The 26561-nt window shown below is 47.0% G+C and overlaps 1 protein-coding gene across 1 annotated transcript in view; it reads right to left on the bottom strand.

The window, feature by feature from the left end:
- The window catches only part of LOC126177153 (UDP-glucosyltransferase 2-like), a 115385-nt gene that overhangs the window by 5370 nt on the left and 83454 nt on the right, over positions 1-26561 (bottom strand). Inside the window, exon 6 of the mRNA XM_049924429.1 lies at positions 14045-14264. Within this exon, the coding sequence (XP_049780386.1) occupies positions 14045-14264 (220 nt within the window). The remainder of the gene's footprint in view (positions 1-14044; positions 14265-26561) is intronic.

Below are 26561 nucleotides of genomic sequence, written 5' to 3'. Positions count from 1 at the left end.
ATTGTGTCGGCTTTAGATGCCTATTTCACAGAAACAGTTAATGTAGTTGCAAAAAGGTATACGTTCTTTCGTACAAAGCGTACGGCCGGTCAAACTAATAGGGAGTGGGTTGCAACTTTGCAAGGCCTTACTAGGGACTGCGCATTTGAATGTGACTGTGGCCTTCCTTATTCAGACACAATGGTGCGTGATGCAATAGCACAGAACGTTTCTGATGTTCGCATAAGAGAACAGATTTTGAAACTAGTTAATCCCTCCCTTCAACAAGTGATAGACATATTGGATAGGCAAGACACACTTAACTTTGCTCAGGAATCATTTGCCACTTCGCCAGCTGTGTGTCGCATTAACCGGCCCGCCGGGCGCGCTGCAAGGAACTGTAAACAGCCTTCGCGCACGCCAAGCGCACCATCACGTGCCCCGCGAAAACGAGCGAATGCAGTGCTGAAATCATGCCCGCGGTGTGCAACTAGACATTCGCGTGAACATTGCCCGTCACGCCAAGCTATTTGCTTTTTCTGTAATACGAAAGGACATGTTCAAAGTGTTTGCCAGAAAAAGCTCCGATCGGACACTACCAACCATTCCAGGCCCTTTGCTTCGCGCCGGAATCGAACCAAGGACACTCAGGCTCGGGAACCTTCGCCCATGGACATTCATGTAGTTAATGCCACTCCGCCCAGTGTTCCTCTCTCTAACAGTGACTGTGTTCGTCCCACAAAACGTGTGCGTCGACGTCGACGGCAATCCCGTCACGTTGCAAGTGCTTCTGTACCAGTGTCTGTTCAAGTTGCACAAAACAATCGCTCTTGTCGTCAGCAAGACAATAAACTTTTTGTAGATTTGGACTTTGCCGGACAAGTGATACCGTTCCAGCTCGATACCGGAGCTGCAGTTTCATTGCTCAATCACGCCACGTACAAACAACTGGGCGCACCGCCGTTGCGTGCCGCAAAAGTTCAGCTCACTAGTTATTCAGGACAGCATATCCCTGTGTTAGGACAGTGCAGCCTTCCTGCAACATACAAGGGACAAACAAAACTTGTGTCTTTTTACGTCCTTCGTTCTTCTGCTGCAGTGAACTTGTTTGGTTTAGATTTATTTCAATTGTTTAACTTGTCTATCGTAAATCAGGTCCTATCAGTGAACCAGACTGTGCCTTCAGCCAGTGTTTTTCGACTATGTGAGGAATTTGCAGACATTTTTGCACCGGGCCTTGGTTGCGCTGAAGAACTATGAAGCACATTTGGAACTCAAAGTCAACCCGCAACCGAAATTTTTCAGAGCGCGCAATGTTCCCCACGCATTGCGTGATGAGGTCGCAAGAACATTAAACGATTTAGAATCACAAGGTGTCATTGAACGTGTGCAGGCTTCTCTCTGGGCCTCACCCTTAGTAATTTTGCAAAAACCTTCCGGAAAATTGAGACTTTGCGTGGACTTCAAGGCAACAGTGAATCCACAACTAGTGACTGCTACTTTTCCTTTGCCCCGCCCGGAAGATCTTTTTGACAAACTGTGCCCGGGAAAATATTTTTCAAAGCTGGACCTAGCAGATGCGTACTTGCAAATACCGGTGGACGACGAATCCCAGCGCGTATTGGTGGTTAACACGCATCTTGGATTGTACAGATTCAAAAGACTGCCATTCGGGTGTGCATCCGCCCCTGCATTGTTTCAGCAATATTTACAAACTATTTGTGCGTCGGTCCCTACTGCAGCAAACTATCTGGACGATATAGTGATCTCCGGAAAGACAGAAGCGGAACATTTACAAAATCTCCGGACATTATTTCAGGTCTTGCGACAGAATGGTCTTCGTTTGAGGAAGGACAAATGTGTGTTTTTTGCTCGTGACTTGCCATATCTGGGCCATGTCCTTAATGCCCAAGGCATCCATCCGAGTCCAGAGCACCTCCGTGCCATACAGGACTTGCCTTCGCCGCGAAATGTGAAGCAGCTACAGAGTGTGTTGGGAAAAATTAACTATTATCATAAATTTCTTCCTCATGCCTCTTCCATTTCAGCTCCGCTTCATCGCTTACGCCGTAAAGGTGTTCCGTTCGTCTGATCGACGGAGTGCGAACGCGCCTTTCGCCACTTGAAATCGGCGTTGCTTTCAAATACTTGCCTTACGCCATTCGATCCCCAGAAACCCCTTTTGTTGATGGTAGATGCATCGGATTTCGGGATCGGTGCTGTGCTTGCGCACAAAGATGGTTCGCATGATCGCCCTATTGCCTTTGCGTCCAAATTGCTGTCGTCAGCGCAACGCAATTATTCCCAGATAGAGAAAGAAGCTTTGGCTCTCGTGTTTGGTGTTACAAAGTTTCACGATTTCTTGTATGGTCGTCACTTTACCATCATCACAGACCACAAGCCTTTGACATCGCTTTTTCATCCGAACAAGCCTGTACCTCCACGTACAGAGCAGAAATTCATTCGCTGGTCTATTTTCCTCTCGCAGTACCGCTACGATATCTTGTATCGGTCCACTGCCAAGCACGGAAACGCAGATGCGTTGTCCCGTTTGCCAGTTGCTGAGGATAAAGCATTCGATTCTTCCGAACTTGCTTGCATGTTCATTGATGCGGAAACTGATGACGTGGTCGAATCGTTTCCGATTGATTTTCGTCGTGTAGCTACAGCCACAGCTGCTGACCCTGTCCTTGCTACCGTTTTGCGTTTTGTTGCTACGCAATGGCCCTTGGCAAAGTCGCGGATCGAGGATCCGTTGGTTCGCCGATTTTTTGCTCACAAGGAGAGACTTTTTGTACGACGTGGTGTTTTGTTGTTGCGTTCTGATAATGATCAGTCTAGGGTCGTGGTCCCACATTCGTTACAGTCCTCTGTCTTAAAGCTTCTCCACCAAGGACATTGGGGTATAGTGCGTACGAAACAACTTGCTCGTCAGCACTTTACTTGGTTCGGCATCGATGCTGCGATTACGAATATGTGCTCTTCTTGCATGGCGTGTGCCGAACAACGATCCGCGCCACCGCGGAAATTCTTTGCATGGCCAAAAGCCACTGCCCCTTGGCAACGCTTACACATAGATTTTGCTGGTCCATTCTGGAATGCTCGATGGTTGGTTGTTGTCGATTCCTTCAGTAATTTTCCTTTTGTTGTCCGAATGTCTTCCACGACGTCATCTGCCACCATCCAAGCGTTGTCTGCTATCTTTTGCATTGAAGGTCTTCCACAGACTATTGTTTCCGACAATGGCCCACAATTCATGTCAGCAGAATTTCAGTCATTCTGCAAGGCCAATGGTATTCAACATCTGACGTCCGCGCCGTTTTCGCCTCAGTCCAACGGTGCCGCTGAACGATTGGTCCGGACTTTTAAGTCACAGATGTTGAAGTTGAAAGAGTCGCATTCTCGGGAGGACGCGTTGTTGCTCTTTTTGTCTTCGTATCGCTCTCAGCCCCGCGATGGTCGCTCGCCGGCTGAGTTGCTTCACGGTCGTCCTCATCGAACCTTGATGTCTTTGTTGCATCCGCCGCATCAGGTTCCGGTGCAGCGGCAGACTCCTGCTTTTGCTCCTGGCGACGCTGTATTATATCGCAATTATCGCGGTTCACGGCGTTGGCTCGCAGGGCGCATTCTTCGCTGCCTCGGCCGCGCGATGTATTTGGTTTTGGGGGCCTCTGGTGAGGTGCGTCGGCATCTCAATCAGCTGCGCCTCTGTCGTCGCCTGGGTTCTGCCGCTCCCCGTCTGCTTTCAGCGACGGAGCCGTCCGGTCAGCGCCCTGGGGACCCATCTACTGGCTCGCCTCATCCCCAGGTGTTACCGACGATGCCTTCCATTTTGCCCCATGGCGTCGCGCCGCCGCCGCCGCCGCCGCCGGCGCAGCCCGCAGAGGACGCTTCGCTGCAGCCGCCATCCGCCTCCCTGGGTCACGCGCCGCCGATCGCTTCCCGTGACCAGCTGTCGTCCGCCCTGGACCTCTTGCCCGCTCCGGACCACATGGCGTCATCGCGCGTCGGATACCCCGACGCAATGGAGGTCGACCCTTCGGGCCCTCCTGTTTCATTACGGGCGCATACGCCGCATGTTGATGTGCACCCTGGAGTAGGTTTCCAGGCGTTTCCTAGCTCCCGTCGGACCGCATGGCCGGGTGCGGGTGGCACAGCCTCGCCTGTTGTTAGGCTACCCACCTCATCGCATACGTCAACATGGGGCCCTCCCCACGGCGGGCGGAAGCCTTATAACACGACCGTTCGCCGATTTGCGGGGGCGGAATGTGGTGTCACCGCCAGACACCACACTTGCTAGGTGGTAGCTTAAATCGGCCGCGGTCCATTAGTACATGTCGGACCCGCGTGTCGCCACTGTCAGTACTTGCAGACCTAGCGCCACCACATGGCAGGTCTAGAAAGACGGACTAGCACTCGCCCCAGTTGTACGGACGACATTGCTAGCGACTAGACGTACGAAGCCTTCCTCTCATTTGCCGAGAGACAGTTAGAATAGCCTTCAGCTAAGTCCATAGCTACGACCTAGCAAGGCGCAGTTAACCATATCTGGAGAGAGTCTTACTTGTATTCACCATAAACGATGTATACCAAAAGGATGGATTAAAGTTAAGTATTCCCAAAGCAACGTACTTTTCTTATTAGCATTCATTGAGCATCCTGTTTCAGACTTCACGATATTCTGGGTGAGCTTATAGCGTGCCTATTCGGCCCCTTCAAAATAACACTGTGTCGGCACTTCTGTCGACACATAACAGTATTTTTGTTCGATTCTCAACTGTTTAATAAATGAGTCCGTAAATCTTACATTCTCTCTCTTTCCTTACGTGAACTCACCCCTAGTGTAACAGAATAATGCGGAACTATAACGGTTGCTATAAGGTCGCTCAGGTCTCGCGCCACTAAAGATTATATAAAGATTCAATATCGCGCGCCTGGCACGACCACTGCACGCATGGCACCGATAACAGTAGTAATCATGTTCAACTGTTCCCCATTGATAAACTGGGAAGTGTTCACGGCTCAGTGAGAGTACGTCAGCGCTAAATCCACTTGACGTGGAGGAAGTAGTGGCCTCTGTTTAGCCTTTAGACAAAAAATATCAAAAATCACAGCCCCTACAGCAAGGAATAATAAGCTGTAAAAGAACGAGCCACCGCTTTTAACTTCTTAAGTAATAGAACCCAGTACGTTGTCCTCGATGGTGAGTGTTCATCGGAGGTGAGGGTATCATCTGGAGTGCCCCAGGGAAGTGTGGTAGGTCCGCTGTTATTTTCTATTAACATAAATGATCTTTTGGAAAGGGTGGATAGCAATGTGCGGCTGTTTGCTGATCATGCTGTGGTGTACGGGAAGGTGACGTCGTTGAGTGCCTGTAGGAGGATACAAGATGACTTGGACAGGATTTGTGATTGGTGTAAAGAATGGCAGCTAACTCTAAATATTGATAAATGTAAATTAATGCAGATGAATATAAAAAAGAATCCCGTAATGTTTGAATACTCCATTAGTAGTATAGCGCTTGATACAGTCACGTCGTATAAATATCTGGGCGTAACAGTGCAGAGAGATATGAAGTAGGACAAGCATGTAACAGCAGTTGTGGGGAAGGCGGATAGTCGTCTTCGGTTCGTTGGTAGAATTTTGGGAAGATGTGGTTCATCTGTAAAGGAGACCGCTTATAAAACACTAATGCGACCTATTCTTGAGTACTGCTCGAGCGTTTGGGATCCCTATCAGGCCGGATTGAGGGAGGACATAGAAGCAATTCAGAGGCGGGCTGCTAGATTTATTACTCTTAGGTTTGATCATCACGCGAGTGTTACGGAAATGCTTCAGGAACTCGGGTGGGAGTCTCTGGAGGAAAGGAGGAGTTCTTTTCGTGAATCGCTACTGAGGAAATTTAGAGAACCAGCATTTGAGGCTGACTGCAGTACAATTTTACTGCATACAGGCAGTCATTTTTCCCTCGTTCTGTTTGGGAGTGGAACAGGGAGAGAAGATGCTAGTTCTGGTACGAGGTACCCTCCGCCACGCACCGTATGGTGGATTGCGGAGTATGTATGTAGATGTAGATGAACGACATGAGGAAGACAAATAATACAAAACCAATTCGAGTGAAACACTTTTAATGTGCTCCTACGATACATCATACCATTACATATCGGTTTATTTACTGCTGCAAAAGGGGCTCAATGTGGCGCTCACCAGTGTCCAAGAGAGTTTGAAAGCGCAGGGTTGCATTCTGCACAGCAAAACGAAGCATGTCTGTAGGTATGCTGGCAACCTCTCTTGATATGCTGCGCTCCAGATTAGCACACGTGTGAATGTTCGCCTGGTAAACCCTGTCCTATGGACAGACGAACCTCATTTTTCTCTGACAGGTGACATCTCCAGTCACTGAAACTTGAAACGTCCTGGCAGATTAAAACTGTGTGCCGGACCGAGACTCGATCTCAGGACCTTTGCCTTTCGCGGGCAAGTGCTCTACCAACTGAGCTACCCAAGCACGACTCACGCCCCGTCCTCACAGCCTTACTTCTGCCAGTACCTCGTCTCCTACCTTCCAAACTTAACAGAAGCTCTCCTGTGAACTTTGGAGAACTAGCACTCCTGGCTCTCTGGGGCATTCGGTTTATCGAAAGCCCACACATACTGATTTGTATTTAAATTCGTCCAGCTGCCATCACCCATCGCAAACAACGAGTGCACTTAAAACACTTGTACACAGAGCTCATGTAGTGTCAGGTGCAGATAGTTTGCCTGAATAGCTTGCCCATCTGAAGTGGGTTTTCAAAGAGAATGGATATTCTACCCGGCAAATTAGTAAGGTAATTGCAATTAAGCCAAAGAAACAGGGAGTGAAGAAAGAAGAAAGCACGCCTACTAAATCTTTAGCTTTTTTCCCCTTTGTTGACAACATTTCCTTCATAACTGCAAGAATCCTCCACGGTTTCGAAGTGAAAGTAATTTTCCGTCCACCATCGAAGATTTCCAACTTGCTGGGATCAGTGAAAGACGACCTGGTATTGCGGAAGGCGGGAATTTATAAAATACTTTGTCAGTGTAGCATGTCGTATATAGAACAAATATTCTGAACAGTAGGAGAGCGTTGCACTGAACATCAACGCTGTACTCGCCTTTTGCAAACCTAGCAAGTCTGCAATTGCTGAGCACTGCATTTCCTCTGGACACTCAATGGAGTATGACAAGACAGCAATTTTGGCCACAGCAACATCCTTTTGGGACTCCGTCATAAAAGAATCAGTGGAAATTCGCATGACAGACAATCTTATCAACCGTGACAATGGCTACCATCTTGATACTGCGTGGAACCCCGTCATCTCTAAGATCTAGACGTCAGACTACTCCGATGGCCGCGGCAACTGACAACGCCGAAGACAGCTAGTTGAGTTCTGGAGTCCCACCAGCGAGGGCGCTGCTGGCGGGCGGTGTGGTTCGTCTGTCCATATGATTTTGACGCATGCGCGGAATACTCGCTGCACGCTATATATTACGGAACGGAGGACGGCTTCGTCTGTGGGGTCTGGACCCCTCCACCATCCTACACACCTATAAGTCCCTCATCCGCCCTATCCTCTGTTACGCCCATCCCGCCTGGATCTCCGCCCCCCCCTTCCTTTTATAAATCCCTCCAAATCCTTGAACGCCATGCTCTCCGCCTTGCCTATCGCATCCGTCTCCCCTCCCCCACGCGGATCCTGTATGATCTTATCCCCTTCCCTCACCTCCTCCTCTTCCTCGAAAGGATACGAATCCTCTACACCTCCCGTAAACTCGATCCTCCCCACCCGCTCGTCTCCCCGATCCTCTCCCACCCCCGCCCGCTGCCGCGCCTGTACTCTCATGTCCCACCCGGTCTCCATCTCTCCACCCTCCTTACCCTCTCCCAAGGTGGCTTCCGCCAGCTCCCCCTCCCTGATGATGCCCTCCTCCCCTCCATTTACCCCTCCTACCAACTTTGATCCTCCCGCCCTCCTCCCGTGCTTGCTCCTCCGGGCACCCTCCCTCCCTTCTCTCCCTTTTTCCCTCCCTCCTCCTTTTCTCTCCCCTTCTCCCCCGGGCCCCCCCTCCCCTGTCCCTCGCCCTCTTGCCCCCGTCTCCCCCGCCGTTGGCATCCTATTCTCCCCTCTCCCCCCACCTCCCCCCTGTTCCACTCTTGGCAGGTCCCCGGACTCGCACACGCTACGTGGACTTTCGCGCGCCGGAGATCGCCGCCATCAGTGTCTTGTGTGTGCCGTCGTGTTTCGTGTTCAGTGTTTCCCGTCACGCTCCGTTGTTCACCAGTGCCATCGTCTTCTTCAGTGTCTGTGCGTCGTCTCAACAGTTTGCAGTGTGGTTTATCGTCAAGTGTGAACGGCTCCGTGTTTGTCTCTCTGTGTCTCCTATTTTATCGCCCACCATTTTGTGACTTTTCTGTTTTTCTCCTGTTTTTTGTGCTTCTGTCTCATTTGGCTGAAGAGCAGCGTAGTGTGCTGCTGCCAGCCTGCTTATTGTATAGGCATTAAAATGACAATAAAGTAAAAAAAAAAAAAAAAAAAAAACGGCTTCGTCAGTCTTCGATGGCTCACTTGAGGAAGGCTGGCAGGTGTCCAGTCGAAATATCGTGGATGGAAGCCCGAAATCTTTTTGAATATTTCCCGCTTTTCATTTCGATACGAAAATTCGGAATTTTTTTTCTGAAATCATAATTAAGTTTTTCTTAATCACAGTGATTACGTTCGAGCAAATAAATCCCTTTTTTGATAATTAGACCTCACACTGATCAATTTGATATCTCATTTGTCTATTTCTCACTCTTCGTTATGAAAATACGGACAGAAATCCATTGTATAATTTACAGGGAATCTCATTTTGGCTACGCTCAAGCCTTTGGATAAAAAGAACAGTGGGAGCTGTGCAGAGTACAAGTTACCGGAGCGTGAGAAAAAACTTGCCCTGGGTGCTTGGAGGAATTTGAGATTTTAATTGTTTCAATATTGAATTCATGGGGTATATTAGTCAGCGATATTAATCGATAATAATATAGGACACAGTATTATTTCTGTAGCCTTTTCGTACTTGGATCCTCCTGAAGTTCGTCCCGGTAATAAATCTTCATTGTCAAGGTAAATTTCTGTCCACCATTCAAGCCGACAAATATCTGTAACTATCATCCCCATCCTCAAGATGCTGACATTGATTGGCATGGTCATAGATTTCATCATCATCATCATTTAAGACTGATTATGCCTTTCAGCGTTCAGTCTGGAGCATAGCCCCCCTTATACAGTTCCTCCATGATCCGCTATTCAGTGCTAACATTGGTGCCTCTTCTGATGTTAAACCTATTACTTCAAAATCATTCTTAACCGAATCGAGGTACCTTCTCCTCGGTCTGCCCCGTCTCCTACCCTCTACTGCTGAATCCATGAGTCTCTTGGGTAACCTTGCTTCTCCCATGCTTGTAACATGACCCCACCATCTAAGCCTGTTCTCCCTGACTGCTACATCTATAGAGTTCATTCCCAGTTTTTCTTTGATTTCCTCATTGTGGACACCCTCCTGCCATTGTTCCCATCTACTAGTACCTGCAATCATCCTAGCTACTTTCATATCCGTAACCTCAATCTTGTTGATAAGGTAACCTGAATCCACCCAGCTTTCGCTCCCATACAACAAAGTTGGTCGAAAGATTGAATGGTGCACAGATAACTTAGTCTTGGTACTGACTTCCTTCTTGCAGAAGAGAGTAGATCGTAGCTGAGCGCTCACTGCATTAGCTTTGCTACACCTCGCTTCCAGTTCTTTCACTATGTTGCCATCCTGTGAGAATATGCATCCTAAGTACTTGAAACCGTCTACCTGTTCTAACTTTGTTCCTCCTATTTGGCACTCAATCCGTTTATATTTCTTTCCCACTGCCATTACTTTCGTTTTGGAGATGCTAATCTTCATACCATAGTCCTTACATTTCTAATCTAGCTCTGAAATATTACTTTGCAAACTTTCAATCGAATCTGCCATCACAACTAAGTCGTCCGCATATGCAAGACTGCTTATTTTGTGTTCACATATCTTAATCTCACCCAGCCAGTCCATTGTTTTCAACATATGATCCATAAATAATATGAACAACAGTGGAGACAGGTTGCAGCCTTGTCTTACCCCTGAAACTACCCTGAACCATGAACTCAATTTACCGTCAACTCTAACTGCTGCCTGACTATCCATGTAAAGACCTTTAATTGCTTGCAAAAGTTTGCCTCCTATTCCATAATCTTGTAGAACAGACAATAACTTCCTCCTAGGAACCCGGTCATATGCCTTTTCTAGATCTATAAAGCATAGATACAATTCCCTGTTCCACTCATAACACTTCTCCATTATTTGCCGTAAGCTAAAGATCTGGTCCTGACAACCTCTAAGAGGCCTAAACCCACACTGATTTTCATCTAATTGATCCTCAACGAATACTCGCACTTTCCTTTCAACAATACCTGAGAAGATTTTATCCACAACGCTGATTAAAGAGATACCTCTGTAGTTGTTACAATCTTTTCTGTTTCCATGTTTAAAGATTGGTGTGATTACTGCTTTTGTCCAGTCTGATGGAACCTGTCCCGACTCCCAAGCCATTTCAATTATCCTGTGTAGCCATTTAAGACCTGACATTCCACTGTATTTGATGAGTTCCGACTTAATTTCACCCACCCCAGCCGCTTTATTGCACTGCAATCTATTGACCATTTTTACCACTTCCTCAAATGTGATCCTATTTCCGTCATCATTCCTATCCCATTCTACCTCGAAATCTGAAACATTACTGATCGCATTTTCACCTACATTGAGCAACTCTTCAAAATATTCCCTCCATCTGCCCAAGGCATCCACAGGATTCACCAGCAGTTTTCCTGACCTGTCCAAAATACTTGTCATTTCCTTCTTACCTCCCTTTCGAAGACTGCTAATTACACTCCAGAATGGTTTTCCAGCAGCTTGACCCATAGTCTCCAACCTGTTTCCAAAGTCTTCCCACGATTTCTTCTTGGATGCTGCAATTATCTGTTTGGCTTTGTTTCTTTCTTCAACATAACTTTCTCTGTCTACCTGGGTTCTGGTATGAAGCCATTTTTGATACGCCTTCTTTTTCCTTTTACAGGCTGCCTTGACTGTATCATTCCACCAAGCTGTTTGCTTCATCTTACTTTTACAAACTACTGTTCCAAGACATTCTTTAGCCACTTCTAGTACTGTGTCCCTGTACCTTGTCCATTCCTTTTCCAATGACTGTAATTGACTACATTCAACTAACTGGTACCTTTCTGAGATCGCTGTTATGTACTTGTGCCTGATTTCCTTATCCTGAAGTTTCTCCACTCTTATCCTTTTACATATGGACCTGACCTCCTGCACTTTTGGCCTCACAATCCCAATTTCACTGCAGATTAAATAATGATCAGTGTCATCAAAGAATCCCCTGAATACACGTGTGTCCCTCACAGCCTTCCTGAATTCCTGATCTGTTATTATATAGTCAATGACAGATCTGGTTCCCCTGCCTTCCCAAGTATACCGGTGAATGTTCTTATGTTTAAAAAAGGAGTTTGTGATTACTAAGCCCATACTGGCACAGAAATCGAAGAGTTGTTTCCCGTTCCTGCTGGCCTCCATATCCTCTCCAAATTTACCCATAACCTTTTCATACCCTTCTGTTCGATTTCCAATCCTGGCGTTAAAATCACCCATGAGCAGAACACTGTCCTTGTCCTTTACTCTAACAACTACATCACTGAGTGCCTCATAAAAACTATCCATCTTATCTTGATCTGTCCCTTCACAATGCGAATATACTGACACAATCCTAATTTTCTTGCTAGACACTGTCAAATCTGTCCACATCAGTCGTTCGTTTACATACCTTACTGCAACTACGCTGGGTTCCATTTTTTTCCTGATGTAAAGCCCTACACCCCATTGTGCTATTCCTGCTTTGAGTCCTGACAGGTAGACCTTGTATTCTCCCACTTCCTCTTCTTTCTCACCCCTTACCCGAATGTCACTTGATTTCAACTTTTTTTTAAATTATAACCGTGGTTATCATGATTGTACATACGCGGATGACAGTTCTAAAAACGCAAAACACATTCTCAGTAAACAGGTCGTCCACTGCCTATGAGTGTATCGATTTCCAAAAATCGTTCGGTATAAGGCTGAAAACAAGTCATTCACTAATAGGCCATAACAAATAGTAATACGCCACAGTAAATACACTACTGGCCATTAAAATTGCTACACCACGGAAATGACGTGCTACAGACGCGAAATTTAACCGACAGGAAGTACATGCTGTGATATGCAATTGATTATCTTTTCAGAGCATTCACACAAGGTTGGCGCCGGTGGCAACACCTACAACGTGCTGACATGAGGAAAGTTTCCAACCGATTTCTCATATACAAACAGCAGTTGACCGGGTTTGCATGGCGAAACGTTGTTGTGATGCCTCGTATAAGGAGAAGAAATGCGCACCATCACGTTTCCGACTTTGATAAAGGTCGGATTGTAGCCTGTGGCGATTGCGGTTTACCGTATCGCGACATTGCTGCTCGCATTGGTCGAGATCCAATTACTGTTAGCAGAATATGGAATCGGTGGGATCAGGAGGGTAATACGGAACGCCGTGCTGGATCCCAACGGCCTCGTATCACTAGCAGTCGAGATGACAGGCACCTTATCCGCATGGCTGTAACGGATCGTGCAGCCACGTCTCGATCCCTGAGTCAACAGATGGGGACGCTTGCAAGACAACAACCATCTGCACGAACAGTTCGACGACGTTTGCAGCAGCATGGACTATCAGCTCGGAGACCGTGGCTGCGGTTACCGTTGACTCTGAATCACAGACAGGAGCGCCTGCGATGGTGTACTCAACGACGAACCTGGTTGCACGAATGGCAAAATGTAATTTTTTCGGATGAATCCACGTTCTGTTTACAGCATCATGATGGTCACATCCGTGTTTGGCGACATTGCGGTGAACACACATTGGAAGCTTGTATTCGTCATAGCCATACTGGCGTATCACCTGGCGTGATGGTATGGGGTGCCATTGGTTACACGTCTCGGTCACCTCTTGTTCGCATTGACGGCACTTTGAACAGTGGACGTTACACTTCAGATGTGTTACGACCCGTGGCTCTACCCTTCATTCGATGTCTGCGAAACCCTACATTTCAGCAGGATAACACACAACCGCATGTTGCAGGTCCTGTACGGGCCTTTCTGGATACAGAAAATGTTCGACTGCTGCCCTTGCCAGCACATTCTGCAGATCTCTCACCAACTGAAAACGTCTGGTCAATGGTGGCCAAGCAACTGGCTCGTGACGATACGACAGTCACTACTCTTGATGAACTGTGGTATCGTGTTGAAGCTGCATGGGCAGATGTACCTGTACACGCCATCGAAGCTGTGTTTGAGTGATTTCTCAGGATCTATTCACCCAAATTGCGTGAAAATGTAATTACATGTCAGTTCTAGTATAAAATATTTGTCCAATGAATACCCGTTTATCATCTGCATTTCTTCTTGGTGTAGTAATTTTAATGGCCGGTAGTGTAGTTTTACAGTCATGTGAGCATTCTCCTTTGATTTGTATCGTGGTAGACACATTTCCCACAGTTTCTTGGGAAACGCTAGGAACGTGGCTTGTATATATTTCCACTACATTATGTTCCAGTGACAACATCTCTTCTCAATTTGTGCCTTAGTGCTAATGGTATGATACGCCACAAAGCTTATCTTCTCTGTTCGTGTTCAATCAGTTTCGGATATACGTGACCGATGTTTGTTTTCCTGTCTCGGTTCCACTGACATCTGGATCCTTACGACAAAAAGAATTCCTGTACACTCATGACTTAGTATCTATAGAATTTCACTACAACTAGTTTTAATGAAAACTTCGGAAGTTGATAAGTGAGACTCGAACATGTGCAGTGTGCGGGAGACAGCTTGCCGTCCAAAGCAAAAAAAAAAAAAGGAAAACGGAAAGGGTTTCCCTTACCTTTTATCCTCGAGCACTGTCTTGATGGCTTTTAACGCAGTGTCCTTGGTGACGTGACGAAACTGCAGCTCGTAACCGATGCCGGCGGCCACCATCTTCGCCACGTTGTGGTGCTGGTCCCCGTGGAACGGAATCCCTATCAGGGGGACGCCGTGGTAGGACGCCTCGTTGAAGCTCTGCAGGCCGCCTTGCGTGATGAAAAGCCTCACCCTCGGGTGCGCTGCAACACGCAAAGCAGTCGCGTTACTCTCATCGCCTGTGTGAATTTGTGCAACGTTGAATACGAGAAACAGGTGTGCAATCAAATTTATCCTCGTGAGCGACTAAACTACAAATAGCTGCTCCACTGTGGAGAGAGTTTGTCAGCACAGTAATGGTAAACGGTTCAATTACAAATGGGTGCTGCACTGCAGAGACGCTTTCTGTCAGGACAGCAAATGAGGAACAATTAAATTGCAGACGCTGCGCCGAACATGGAAAACAGTTAGACGTGACACCTGACTGAGATAACGTGAGGCCTAATGCTGACATATGGGTGGAGGACTGTCTAAGAATACCACCACTTGCAAAGTAGGTTAGAAATCAGGGTAATAATGTTGCTCAGGTGGCGTATGTTCGCTTTATCGGGCAACAACAAAGTTATTGACTGTGGATGGTTGATTAGCCGAGTGGTTTAGGGCGCTGCAGTCATGGGATATGCGGCTGGTCCCGGCGGAGGTTCGAGTCCTCCCTCGAGCATAGGTGTATCTGTTTGTCCTTAGGATAATTTAGGTTAATGTGTAAGGTTAGGGACTGATGACCTTAGCAGTTAAGTCCCATAAAATTTCACACAATTTTTTTTTTGCAAAAAAAAATCTTTAATTTTGGCACTTATCTTGCATGGATTCCCGCGTAGATTTCGTCGAAGTTGTTATGGTTCATCTTGTTGATTCTAGGGTGATTCCAATTTGCTGCTAGAAGGTCCAGATCTATATTTTAGCAATATTTGAAGACCTAACAAATGCATTTTTCAGGAAATTCTTAATGATCAAACGATGCCAGATCACAACAATGGTATGGTAGAAATAATTTTTGACTTGGGGTTCACTATCCACATTTTTATTAAACCTCTTGTAAATTCACATATACTTCTTAATTGTCACATCATCAAGAAAACAGTTTTGTATCAATCTTCATATATTTAATTTCCACTTTAACCAAACACAAGACTTGACTGTTCTTTTACAAAGCGAAATAACAACTTTACTTCTGCAGAGTGAAACAAAGACTGCTCTGTGCGCATTCGCGCCAAAACGGTTATAAGTAAGTCAAAGATTATGACAGTCTCACAGAAATGAATAGACACAAGAACCATATCACTGTAATATATCGATACATCGGAGAACCTATACATTAATAAAACCAAATGTGAATATTGTCACAAAAATATGTCTGTTACTTCGCAGAAAAGTAGTACGATATTACTGGTATCGAGGACTGGGGTTGGAGTGCCGTAATGGTCACGTAAATAAAGAACCAACTGGAAAGACTTGTGATGTCAGACCAGGGTATTCGAACGTATCCAGATCGCGGTTGTCCGATGCATGGGTCCCTCTACCTCCGAGGTCATTCAGTCACCAGGGTTTACAATTGCCGCCATGTCTTGGCATAGACGTGGTTTCCTCTGTTCGGTGAAAACTACCAGTTCAGACGTGTCCATGTGGCTCCACACAGCACCTCTGGAACTGTTCTCAGTGTTTATAGTAACGACATTCAAGTTGTATTTGTATACCTGTAGACTCTGGCCAGACATACGGGGCATAACCAACAAAGCACTGCTAGTAACGGTTGCTGTGCTCTGCTTCACAACGTTCTCGAAATCACAACACTGCGCAACGCAATTAATGGGTGATCTTTTCGAAATCCAGTAGCTGTCTCCCATTGCGTCGGCCAGAGTGGCCGAGCGGTTCTAGGCGCTACAGGCTGGAACCGCGCGACTGCTACGGTCGCAGGTTCGAATCCTGCCTCGGGCATGGATGTGTGTGATGTCCTTAGGTTAGTTAGGTTTAATTAGTTCTAAGTTCTAGGGGACTGATGACCTCAGCAGTTAAGTACCACAGTGCTCAGAGCCATCTCCCATTGCGATGCAGAAGTTTGAAATTTATCTCGAAAGTGCCAAAACCTTCCAGTCTAATGGACCACAGGCACGGCGCACTGTGACGTCACCCTAGGGCTCGGCGGTGCTTCAGACAGCAAGGTGTCGACACATGCGAAAAATTGTCCAGAGCTCATGTTCATGTGAACTGTAAGGTGGGTTAGTGATGTCACATTGTCACAATGTTTCTCATGAATCCCGCCCAAAGCCATCGCAGACGTGTCACACGAGGGGAAGGTCGGCACACCCTCTCTTACTCACATTTCACCCCTTCTTTTGACATCTATGTGATGGAACTCAGAACCGCGAGGCCCAGCGTTGAAATCACACGGTTTTCGTATGGGTGGCCGAGGAATACATTTCACACACACAGCCTCTCAATATCGCCACGAGTAGGCCTCGAAGGAGCGGCTTAAAGGGCGTCAATGAACCACCTCCTCCCCACAAATTTCGAAGGTGGCAGTTCACAGTGCGCTGAACAAGAAGTAGACATTTTTGATAGGCTTTGAGCGAGTCAATATTTCTCTAAGGAATTTTCCCTGCGAATTGCCGTTTTCCACTGCGAAATGTGTGACAAGATGGTTACATTGATCCCTTTACGCCACCTGCCGAGGCCTATTCGTGACGATACAGAGCGGTGGTTGAGCCGTGCGTGGCTCGTGTTCCCGCCATCATCTGCACTACTGGCCATTAAAATTGCTACACCACGAAGATGACGTACTACAGACTCGAAAATTAACCGACAGGAAGAAGATGCTGTGATATACAAATGATTAGTTTCTAATAGGATTCACACAAGGTTGGCGCCGGTGGCGATACCTACAACGTGCTTACATGAGGAAAGTTTCCAACCGACTTCTCATACACAAACAGCAGTTGACCGGCGTTGCCTGATGAAACGTTGTTGTGATGCCTCGTGTAAGGAGGAGAAATGCATACCATCACGTTTCCGACTTTGATAAAGGTCGGATTGTAACCTGTGGCGATTGCGGTTTACCGTATCGCGACATTGCTGCTCGCGTTGGTCAAGATCCCATGACTGTTAGCAGAATATGGAATCGGTGGGATCAGGAGGGTAATACGGAACGCCGTGCTGGATCCCAACGGCCTCGTATCAGTAGCAGTCGAGATAACAGGCATCTTGTCCGCATGGCTGTAACGGATCGTGCAGCCACGTCTCGACCCCTGAGTCAACAGATGGGGACGTTTACAAGACAACAACCATCTGCACGAACAGTTCGGCGACGTTTGCAGCAGCATGGACTATAAGCTCGGAGGCCACGGTTGCGGTTACCGTTGACGCTGCATCACAGACAGGAGCACCTGCGATGGTGTACTCAACGACGAACCTTGGTGCACGAATGGCAAAACTTCACTTTTTCGGATTAATCCAGGCTCTGTTAACAGCATCATGATGATCGCATCCGTGTTTGGCGACATCGCGATGAACGTACATTGGAAGCGCGTATTCGTCATCGCCGTACTGGCGTATCACCCGGCGTGATGGTATGGGCTGCCATTGGTTACACGTCTCGGTCACCTTCTGTTCGCATTGACGGCCGTTTGAACAGTGGACGTTACATTTCAGATGTGTTACCACCCGTGGCTCCACCCATCATTCGATCCCAGCCAAACCCTACATTTCAGCAGAATAGTGCACGACCGCATGTTGCAGGTCCTGTATGGGCCTTTCTGGATACAGAAAACGTTCCACTGCTGCCCTGGCCAGCACATTCTCCAGATCTCTCACCAATTGAAAACGTCTGGTCAATGGTGGCCGAGCAACTGGCTCGTCACAACACGCTAGTCACTAGTCTCGATGAACTGTGGTATAGTGTTGAAGCTGCATCGGCAGCTGTACCTGTCCACGCCATCCAAGCTGTGTTTCACTCAATGCCCAGGCGTATCAAGGCCGTTATTACGGTGAGAAGTGGTTGTTCCGGGTACTGATTTCTCAGAATCTATGCACCCAAACTGCGTGAAAATGTAATCACATGTCAGTTCTAGTATAATATATTTGTCAAATGAATACCCGTTTATCATCTGCATTTCTCCTTGGTGTACCAATTTTAATGGCCAGTAGTGTATTTTACACCCTGTTTATAACGTGCTTCCACCTCATTACGTGAATTTAAATTACTGCTGTCACTGAGTTGCTGCTTTGCATGACCGTGACCGGCGCTACCTGCGCGTGTCGATATATCCCCTCTCGTAGTATCTTTGCTCGACTGCTATTACTTCCCGGCCGTTGTCTATCGTAAGGCAGTTCGGGTAGCGAGTTCGGGCTACCAGTAGGGTGGAATGTGTCTGGAGCGCAGTCCGGACCTGCCAGTCAGGGAGTTGCAATGTGGCACTATTGCAGTCGGGTTGAAGCTGTGAGGTCTGCGCCGACATGGCTCGCCCGATCATCATCGCCACGCATCACTTGCGCCGGGCCGCGGTCTTGGTGAATCGTCGGTCGGTCATCCGACCGGAAGACGCGTTTTGGCTCGCCGATCGTTCATGCGTCGGCTGTGTGCGTGTGTATCGACTCCCGATTTCTCTCCGTGCGTTCTTGGTTACTGTTGGGTGTCGTTCAAGTCTTTGTGCAAATGTTTGTCAAACTGTGTGTGTAGCTGGTGTCGTTTCGACTGACAACTTGTTTAAGTGTTGTCGGCGTACTGGCTGTGAGTCGGTCGGTTGCTGCGGACCAGGGAAGTTATTTCCGCGCGGTGCAGTCGGCTGCGTCCGCTGCCGGTCCCTGCGCAGTGTCGGAGCGTGTGCGGAGCTGTCCGATCGCTATTAGCTTCGTGGTTCACTGACCCAGGACGTGGTTTCAACTACCCAAGCCACGTCCATTCATGTTGTGTGGTTCATTTCGGTGGTTCGCTTTTGGGGAGGTTTTCCTGTGAGTAACACTGAGTGTTTCTACTGCTGAAATTTAGCCTCCATGCGGTGCAATTAACTATATTGGTTGACTACAATTCGAGTGCACCAGCGGAATTTTCTGTCTTGTGGCCGTTAGTGTTCCGGTTATCTGCCTTGGCCACTAACATAATTTCAGGCACCCCCTTTCCCCGCCTGTTGTCACTGTCTAAGATGATGTGTACTTTTGACAGCTAATACATATTTCTTTGTGGATAATCACGTTCGTAACCTTTTGTGTTTGAGTTCTCATGTACTGATTGGTGACAAGCAAGTCGTTGTGTCGGTCGATCCGTGGCTGCCCCCTGGTTGGGTTCCGACGGATCAAGTGTAGTTAGGCTCACCACCTGTCTCACCTAAGTGAACGAGGGCAGACCAACCTCCCTGGAAGCTTCTGAGGGCCGTTTTCTTTATTGTCCTTCTCACCAGTGTTTAATTGTCTGTTTATAATCTTTCACAGCCAATGATTTAAAAATTCCTCTTTAACTGGACTTTATGTATTTCTGAATTTTGGAAAATCAATTGTGGGCCTTAAGCCTTCTAAAAATTTATTCTTGAAATTGCCCTTTAAGCAAAAACATTCCGGCCTTCTGCCTTAGGAGATTACGGTAATATATTTTAAAATTTTCCAATTTAATTGTGGCCCTCAGCCGCTCGTATTGCACCTTGTTTATGTTTGTTCTATCTACTTCTACCGTGAGGCTTTCCAGCCTAGCTGTAATACCACATATATTTTAATGATTTTATTTGCTATTTTAACTGCATTTTGCCGCCGCGCGGGAGTAGCCGAGCGAAAAATGGTTCAAATGGCTCTGAGCACAATGGGACTTAACATCTGTGGTCATCAGTCCCCTAGAACTTAGAACTACTTAAACCTAACTAACGTAAGGACATCACAGACATCCATGCCCGAGGCAGGATTCGAACCTGCGACCGTAGCAGTCGCGCGGTTCCGGACTGAGCGCCTAGAACCGCTAGACCACCGCGACCGGCATTCGAGTCCTCCCTCGGGCATGGGTGTGCGTGTTTGTCCTTAGGGTAATTTAGGTTAAGTAGTGTGTAAGCTTAGAGACTGATGACCTTAGTAGTTAAGTCCCATAAGATTTCACACACATTTGAACAGTTTTTAACTGCATTTTCATTTTGTTGACTTTTAAGATTTCTTGTTTGGAGGCCCTCAGCCGTGAAATAATTGCCTTTTTGAAACTCGTAGTTCTAAAGGTTCAGCTATGTGCTGTTTTGGTTTAAAGGTGTTATTAAATTACAATAAATTACAATTCTGAGTGAACCTGGCCGACACCTTATTTTTCTGTTTCCACAATCCCAATCACCTGTTCTGCCCTGCGGGTTTAGCGGGCGTCTCTGATCTATACGTCGTCCTCGATCACCCATACGTAAACTGTGTCACTGCAACGCTGTGTATGAAACTTCCTGGCAGATTAAAACTCTGTGCCGGACCGAGACTCGAACTCGGGACCTTTTCCTGTCGTGGGCAAAGATGTGAGGACGGGGCGTGAGTTGTGCTTGGGTAGATCAGGTGGTAGAGAACTTGCTCGCGAAAGGCAAAGGTCCCGAGTTGGAGTCTCGGTCCGGCACACAGTTTTAATCTGCCAGGAAGTTTCATATCAGCGCACACTCCGCTTCAGAGTGAAAATCTCATTCTGGTACAACGCTGTGGGTCGCGGTTCAACTTCCATCGTAGAGGCGCCAAAAGAAGGAGTGCAGCGTGGGTGAAAAGGGCTGTGACGATAGTTCCATCGTGTGACACGTCCACGGTGGCACTGGACAGAATTGTGGTGAAATTTGGTGCCAATGTCACATAGTGATGATGATGTTTGGTTTGTGGAGCGCCCGTACAAATTCCCAATCTCTGCTCAGTCCAATCCCGCCACTTTAATGAATGATGATGAAGTGATGAGGACAACACAAACACCCAGCCATCTCGAGGCAGGTGAATATCCCTGACCCCACCGGGAATCGAACCCTGGACCCCGTACTCGGGAAGCAACAACGCGACCGCGAGACCACGAACTGCGGACAAAGGCGGGTAGTGGAGGAAGCGTAAAATACCCGATGCACACTGGTCAACTCCGCGAGCTAAATTCCATACGTCTCTGCAATGTCTGGTGGGCTCAAGAACATGAGTCTATCAGGTGGAAGTATTAAGACAGACGGCAGCTGTGCTGCATTTCCTCGCATTTACATATCCATCCGCAACGACACAAACACTGCGCTACACTGCACAAGTACCCAGCACTTCACCTCCACATTCACTGTAAGACAAAGAGAAAAAGACGCAATACAAAGGAATCATCCGAATGGGACCGAAATTGGTAGAGGTGATGTACACGCACAGACAAACACGAAAGTACAATTTCAGAAAAACATTGATGATTTATTCAAGAAAGAGGCTTCACAAAATGAGGTAGTCAGTCAGTTCGTCCATCTGTGGTCTCATGCAAGAAGTTATCCGCCGTGGCATTGAGAGTTGTTGCATTCCTCCTGTATCGATCCCTTCCTGCCTGCAGAGTCGCCGAGCCCGAGGGTGACATCGCAGCACGCCAGTTTTTGCATCATTACCGCTGGAAGGCTGTAGGCACCTTAGATGTAAATTTAAAACCTCTGCATTGCAATGGGACACCATTATGGACCTTAGAAAAACTGACTCTTTAGTTATGTGGCGCACTGTGTTATTGAGAAATATTTTCGATTTTTTTCTTACATTACTCACACGTATTTCATGTTTCACCTGGTAACGATACACTATCTACTCATTATTTTGCAAGAAACCTCACTAAACGCCTGTATTAACCCCTTAATGCCGGCCGGTGCGGACGTGCGGTTCTAAGCGCGTCAGTTTGGAACCGCGTGACCGCTACGGTCGCAGGTTCGAATCCTGCCTCGGGCATGGATGTGTGTCATGTCCTTAGGTTAGTTAGGTTTAAGTAGTTCTAAGTTCTAGGGGACTGATGACCTCAGAAGTTAAGTCCCATAGTGCTCAGAGCCATAACCCCTTAATAACGTCTCTTTTCGCAGTAGCAGAACCACTTATTTTCATTCGATACACGTCGATGTCCTGGACTTCGTATAAGTACTCCTGCTGTAATATATGGCCTGCGTATAGCGCAAAACTAACTTATTATCTTTGAAGGAGAACATCTTTCCGGCATAATCCCTATTCCTCATTTGTAATGACATTTGTAGTTAACTAATTTTAACCTCATTGGCCACTATCGATCACATGTAGCCAAAAAGGATGATGCATACAGCTTAAAAAGTTCACACACTTTTATAAATGAGGAAGACGCAAGTTACACAGAAGTTGTAGCATTAGAAAATTGCAGCGAAATGCACTAAGATCTGCAGTGGATAGGCACTTGGTGCAGGGAGTGGCAACTGACCCTTAACATAGACAAATGTAATTTATTGCGAATATATAGAAAGAAGGATCCTTTGTTGTATGATTATATGATAGCGGAACAAACACTGGTAGCAATTACTTCTGTAAAATATCTGGGAGTATGCGTGCGGAACGATTTGAAGTGGAATGATCATATAAAATTAATTGTCGGTAAGGCGGGTGCCAGGTTGAGATTCATTGGGAGAGTCCTTAGAAAATGTAGTCCATCAACACAGGAGGTGGCTTACAAAACACTCGTTCGACCTATACTTGAGTATTTCTCATCAGTGTGGGATCCGAACCAGGTCGGGTTGACAGAGGAGATAGAGAAGATGCAACGAAGAGCGGCGCGTTTCGTTACAGGGTTATTTCGTAAGCGTGATAGCGTTACGGAGATGTTTAGCAAACTCAAGTGGCAGACTCTGCAAGAGAGGTGCTGTGCATCGCGGTGTAGCTTGCTGTCCAGGTTTCGAGAGGGTGCGTTTCTGGATGAGGTATCGAATATATTGCTTGCCCCTACTTATGCCTCCCGAGGAGATCACGAATGTAAAATTAGAGAGATTCGAGCGCGCACGGAGGCTTTCCGGCAGTCGTTCTTCCCTCGAACCATACGCGATTGGAACAGGAAAGGGCGGTAATGACAGTGGCACGTAAAGTGCCCTCCGCCACACACCGTTGGGTGGCTTGCGGAGTATACATGTAGATGTAGATGTAGATTAACGTAAAGATTAGGCTACAGTCAAGTTGCCGATGCGTTAACGAATGACATAACACTAGTTAGTGAGAGTACCAACGGCAATAGAGGAAGACTCACAGAGCACCTGCTCTTTGTGCAGTGACTGACACTTTGCCCTCAATGTAAACAAATCTAGCATACTGCGCATAAACAGGCGAAATACACCACTGTTACGTTACGCTATCCGCGGAAAGTATCTGGAATAAATAACAGCTGTTAAATATTTAGGAGTTTTCATACGGATCGAACTAAAGTGGAACAACCACATTACAGTGATGAACTACACCGAGGAAAGTCATGGACGTAATGCAGCAGCTCGAGCCGGTGTGGACCCAACAAGTCGCTGGGAGTCCCCTGCAGGAATATTGAGCCATGCTGACTCTACTGCCGTCCATAATTGCGAAAGTGTTTCCAGCTCAGGATTTTGGCCGCGAACTGACCCCTCGATTATGTCTCATAGATTTCAATGGGATTCATGTCACCCGATCTGGACGACCAAATTATTCGTTCAAATTATCCAGAATGTTCTTCAAACCAATTGCGAAGAAGTATGGTCCGGTGACAGGGCGCATTGTCATCCATAACCATGGAGTTTGGAGAGATGAATTCCATTAATGGTGTCAAATGGTCATCAAGTAGCCGAACGTAAGCATTTCCAGTCAATGATCGGTTGAGTTGAACCACAGGACCCAGTCCATTCCATGCAAACACCTCCCACCAGCTTGCACAGCCTCTTGTTAACCTGAGTCCACGGCTTCGCGGAGTCTGCCCAACACTCGAACCCTGCCATCAGCTGTTACCGACTGAAATCGGCACTCTTCATACCAGGCCAGTCGTCTAGGGTCCAACCGATATTGTAACGAGCCCAGTACAGCGCTCAAGGTGATGTCATGCTGACTGCTACGGTCGCTGGTTCGAATCCTGCCTCGGGCATGGATGTGTGTGATGTCCTTAGGTTAGTTAGGTTTAAGTAGTTCTAAGTTCTAGGGGACTGATGACCTCAGAAGTTAAGTCGCATAGTGCTCACAAGGGAACATCCCCATCGCACCCACCTCAGATTTAGTTATAAGTTGGCACAATGGATAGGCCTTGAAAAACTGAACACAGATCAATCGAGAAAACAGGAAGAAGTTGTGTGGAACTATGAAAAAATAAGCAAAATATACAAACTGGGTCGTCCATGCGTAAGATAGGCAATATTAAGGGCAATGTGATGCACGGAGCGCTGTGGTCCTGTGGTTAGCGTGAACAGCTGCGGAACGAGAGGTCCTTGGTTCAAATCTGCCCTCCACTGAAAGTTTTGCTTTCTTTATTTTGCAAAGTTATGATCTGTCCGTTCGTTCATTGACGTCTCTGTTCACTGTAATAAGTTTAGTTTCTGTGTTTTGCGACCACACCGCAAAACCGTGTGATTAGTTGACGAAAGGACGTGCCTCTACAATGGGAACCGAAAACATTTGATCGCAAGGTCATAGGTTAACCGATTCCTCCACAGGAAAACACGTCTGATATTTTGTATACGACACTGGTGACAGCATGTGCGTCACATGACAGGAATATGTTGTCGACCCACCTAACTAGTACACTTGGCGAATGGGTGAAAAGTTTCTTCTACCTTGCCCGATTTAGGTTTTCTTGTGGATGTAATAATCACTCCAAAAAAAGTGATGAAAACATAAGAGTTTTTCACATAAACTGAAAATAAAAAGTTAAAATTTTCGGTCGAGGGAAGATTTGAACCAAGGTCCTCTCGTTCCGCAGCTGTTCACGCTAACCACGGGACCACGGCGCTCCGCGCATCACATTGCCTATCTTCCGCATGGACGACCCAGTTTGTATATTTTGCTTATTTTTTCATAGTTCCACACAACTTCTTCCTGTTTTCTCGATCGATCTGTGTTCAGTTTTTCAAGGCCTATCCACTGTGCCAACTTATAACTAAATCTGAGGTGGGTGCGATGGGGATGTTCCCTTGTCAGAGCCATTTGGTATCGTGCTGTTAGGAAAGGCACTCGCGTCGGTCTTCTGCTGCCACAGCCCACTAACGCCACATTTGATCACACTGTCCTAACAGATGCGTTCGTCGTACGTTCCACATTGATTTCTGCGGTTCTAGGCGCTTCAGTCTGGAACCACGCTGCTGCTACGGTCGCAGGTTCCAATCCTGCCTCGGGTATGGATGTGTGTGTGGTCCTTAGGTTAGTTAGGTTTAAGTAGTTCTAAGTCTAGGGGACTGATGACTTCAGATGTTAAGTCCCATAGTGCTCAGAGCCATTTGAACCATTCTGATTTCTATGGTTATTTCACGCAGTGTTACTCGTCTGTTAGCGTTGGCAACCGTACGCAAATTCCGCTGCTTGCGGACGTTAAGTGAAGGCCTTGAACCATTGCGTGTCTCGGCACATCTTGCCACTGTCATCTTGGTATACTGAATTCTCTAACGAATTCCTAAATGGAAAGTGCCATTCTTCTAGTTCCAACTACCATAGCGCGTTCAGAGTCTGTAGTGCGTCCATAATCAGGTCGGACAGCTGTTCACATGAATCACGTGAGTACAAATGACAGCTCCGCCGATGCACTACCCTTCTACTTTACGTGCGCGCTACTACCGCCATCTCTATATGTGAATATCGGTATCCCATTAATTCTGTCACTTCAGTGTAGTTGCAGCAAAGGCAGATTCGTTAAAAGACTGCGAAGGAAATATATTCAGCAACGAAATAAGTAGCTTAAAGGACGCCCGTTTATGAGTACACTACTGGCCATTAAAACTGGTACACCAAGAAGAAATGCAGATGATAAACGGGTATTCATTTGACAAATATATTATATTAGAACTGATATGTGATTACATTTTCACGCAGTTTGGGTGGATAGATCCTGAGAAATCAGTACCCAGAACAACCATCTCCGGCCGTAATAACGGTCTTGATACGCCTGGGCATTGAGTCAAACCGAGCTCCGATGGCGTGTACAGCTACAGCTGTCCATGCAGCTTCAACACGATACCACAGTTCATCAAGAGTAGTGACTGGCGTATTGTGACGAGCCAGTTGCTCGGCCACCATTGAGCAGCCTTTTTCAATTGGTCAGAGATCTGGAGAATGTGCTGGCCAGGGCAGCAGTCGAACATTTTCTGTGTCCTGAAAGGCCTGTACAGGACCTGCAAGATGCTGTCGTGCATTATCCTGCTGAAATGTAGGGTTTCGCAGGGATCGAATGAAGGGTGGAGCCACGTGTGGTAACACATCTGAAATGTAACGTCCACTGTTCAAAAGTGCCGTCAATGCGAACAAGAGGTGACCGAGACGTGTAACCAACGGCACCCCCATACCATCACGCC

Source organism: Schistocerca cancellata, chromosome 3, assembly GCF_023864275.1.
Source record: "Schistocerca cancellata isolate TAMUIC-IGC-003103 chromosome 3, iqSchCanc2.1, whole genome shotgun sequence".
NCBI classification, from domain to species: domain Eukaryota; kingdom Metazoa; phylum Arthropoda; class Insecta; order Orthoptera; family Acrididae; genus Schistocerca; species Schistocerca cancellata.
Note: the sequence above shows the minus strand (reverse complement) of the source record. Positions and strands in the feature narration are given on the sequence as shown.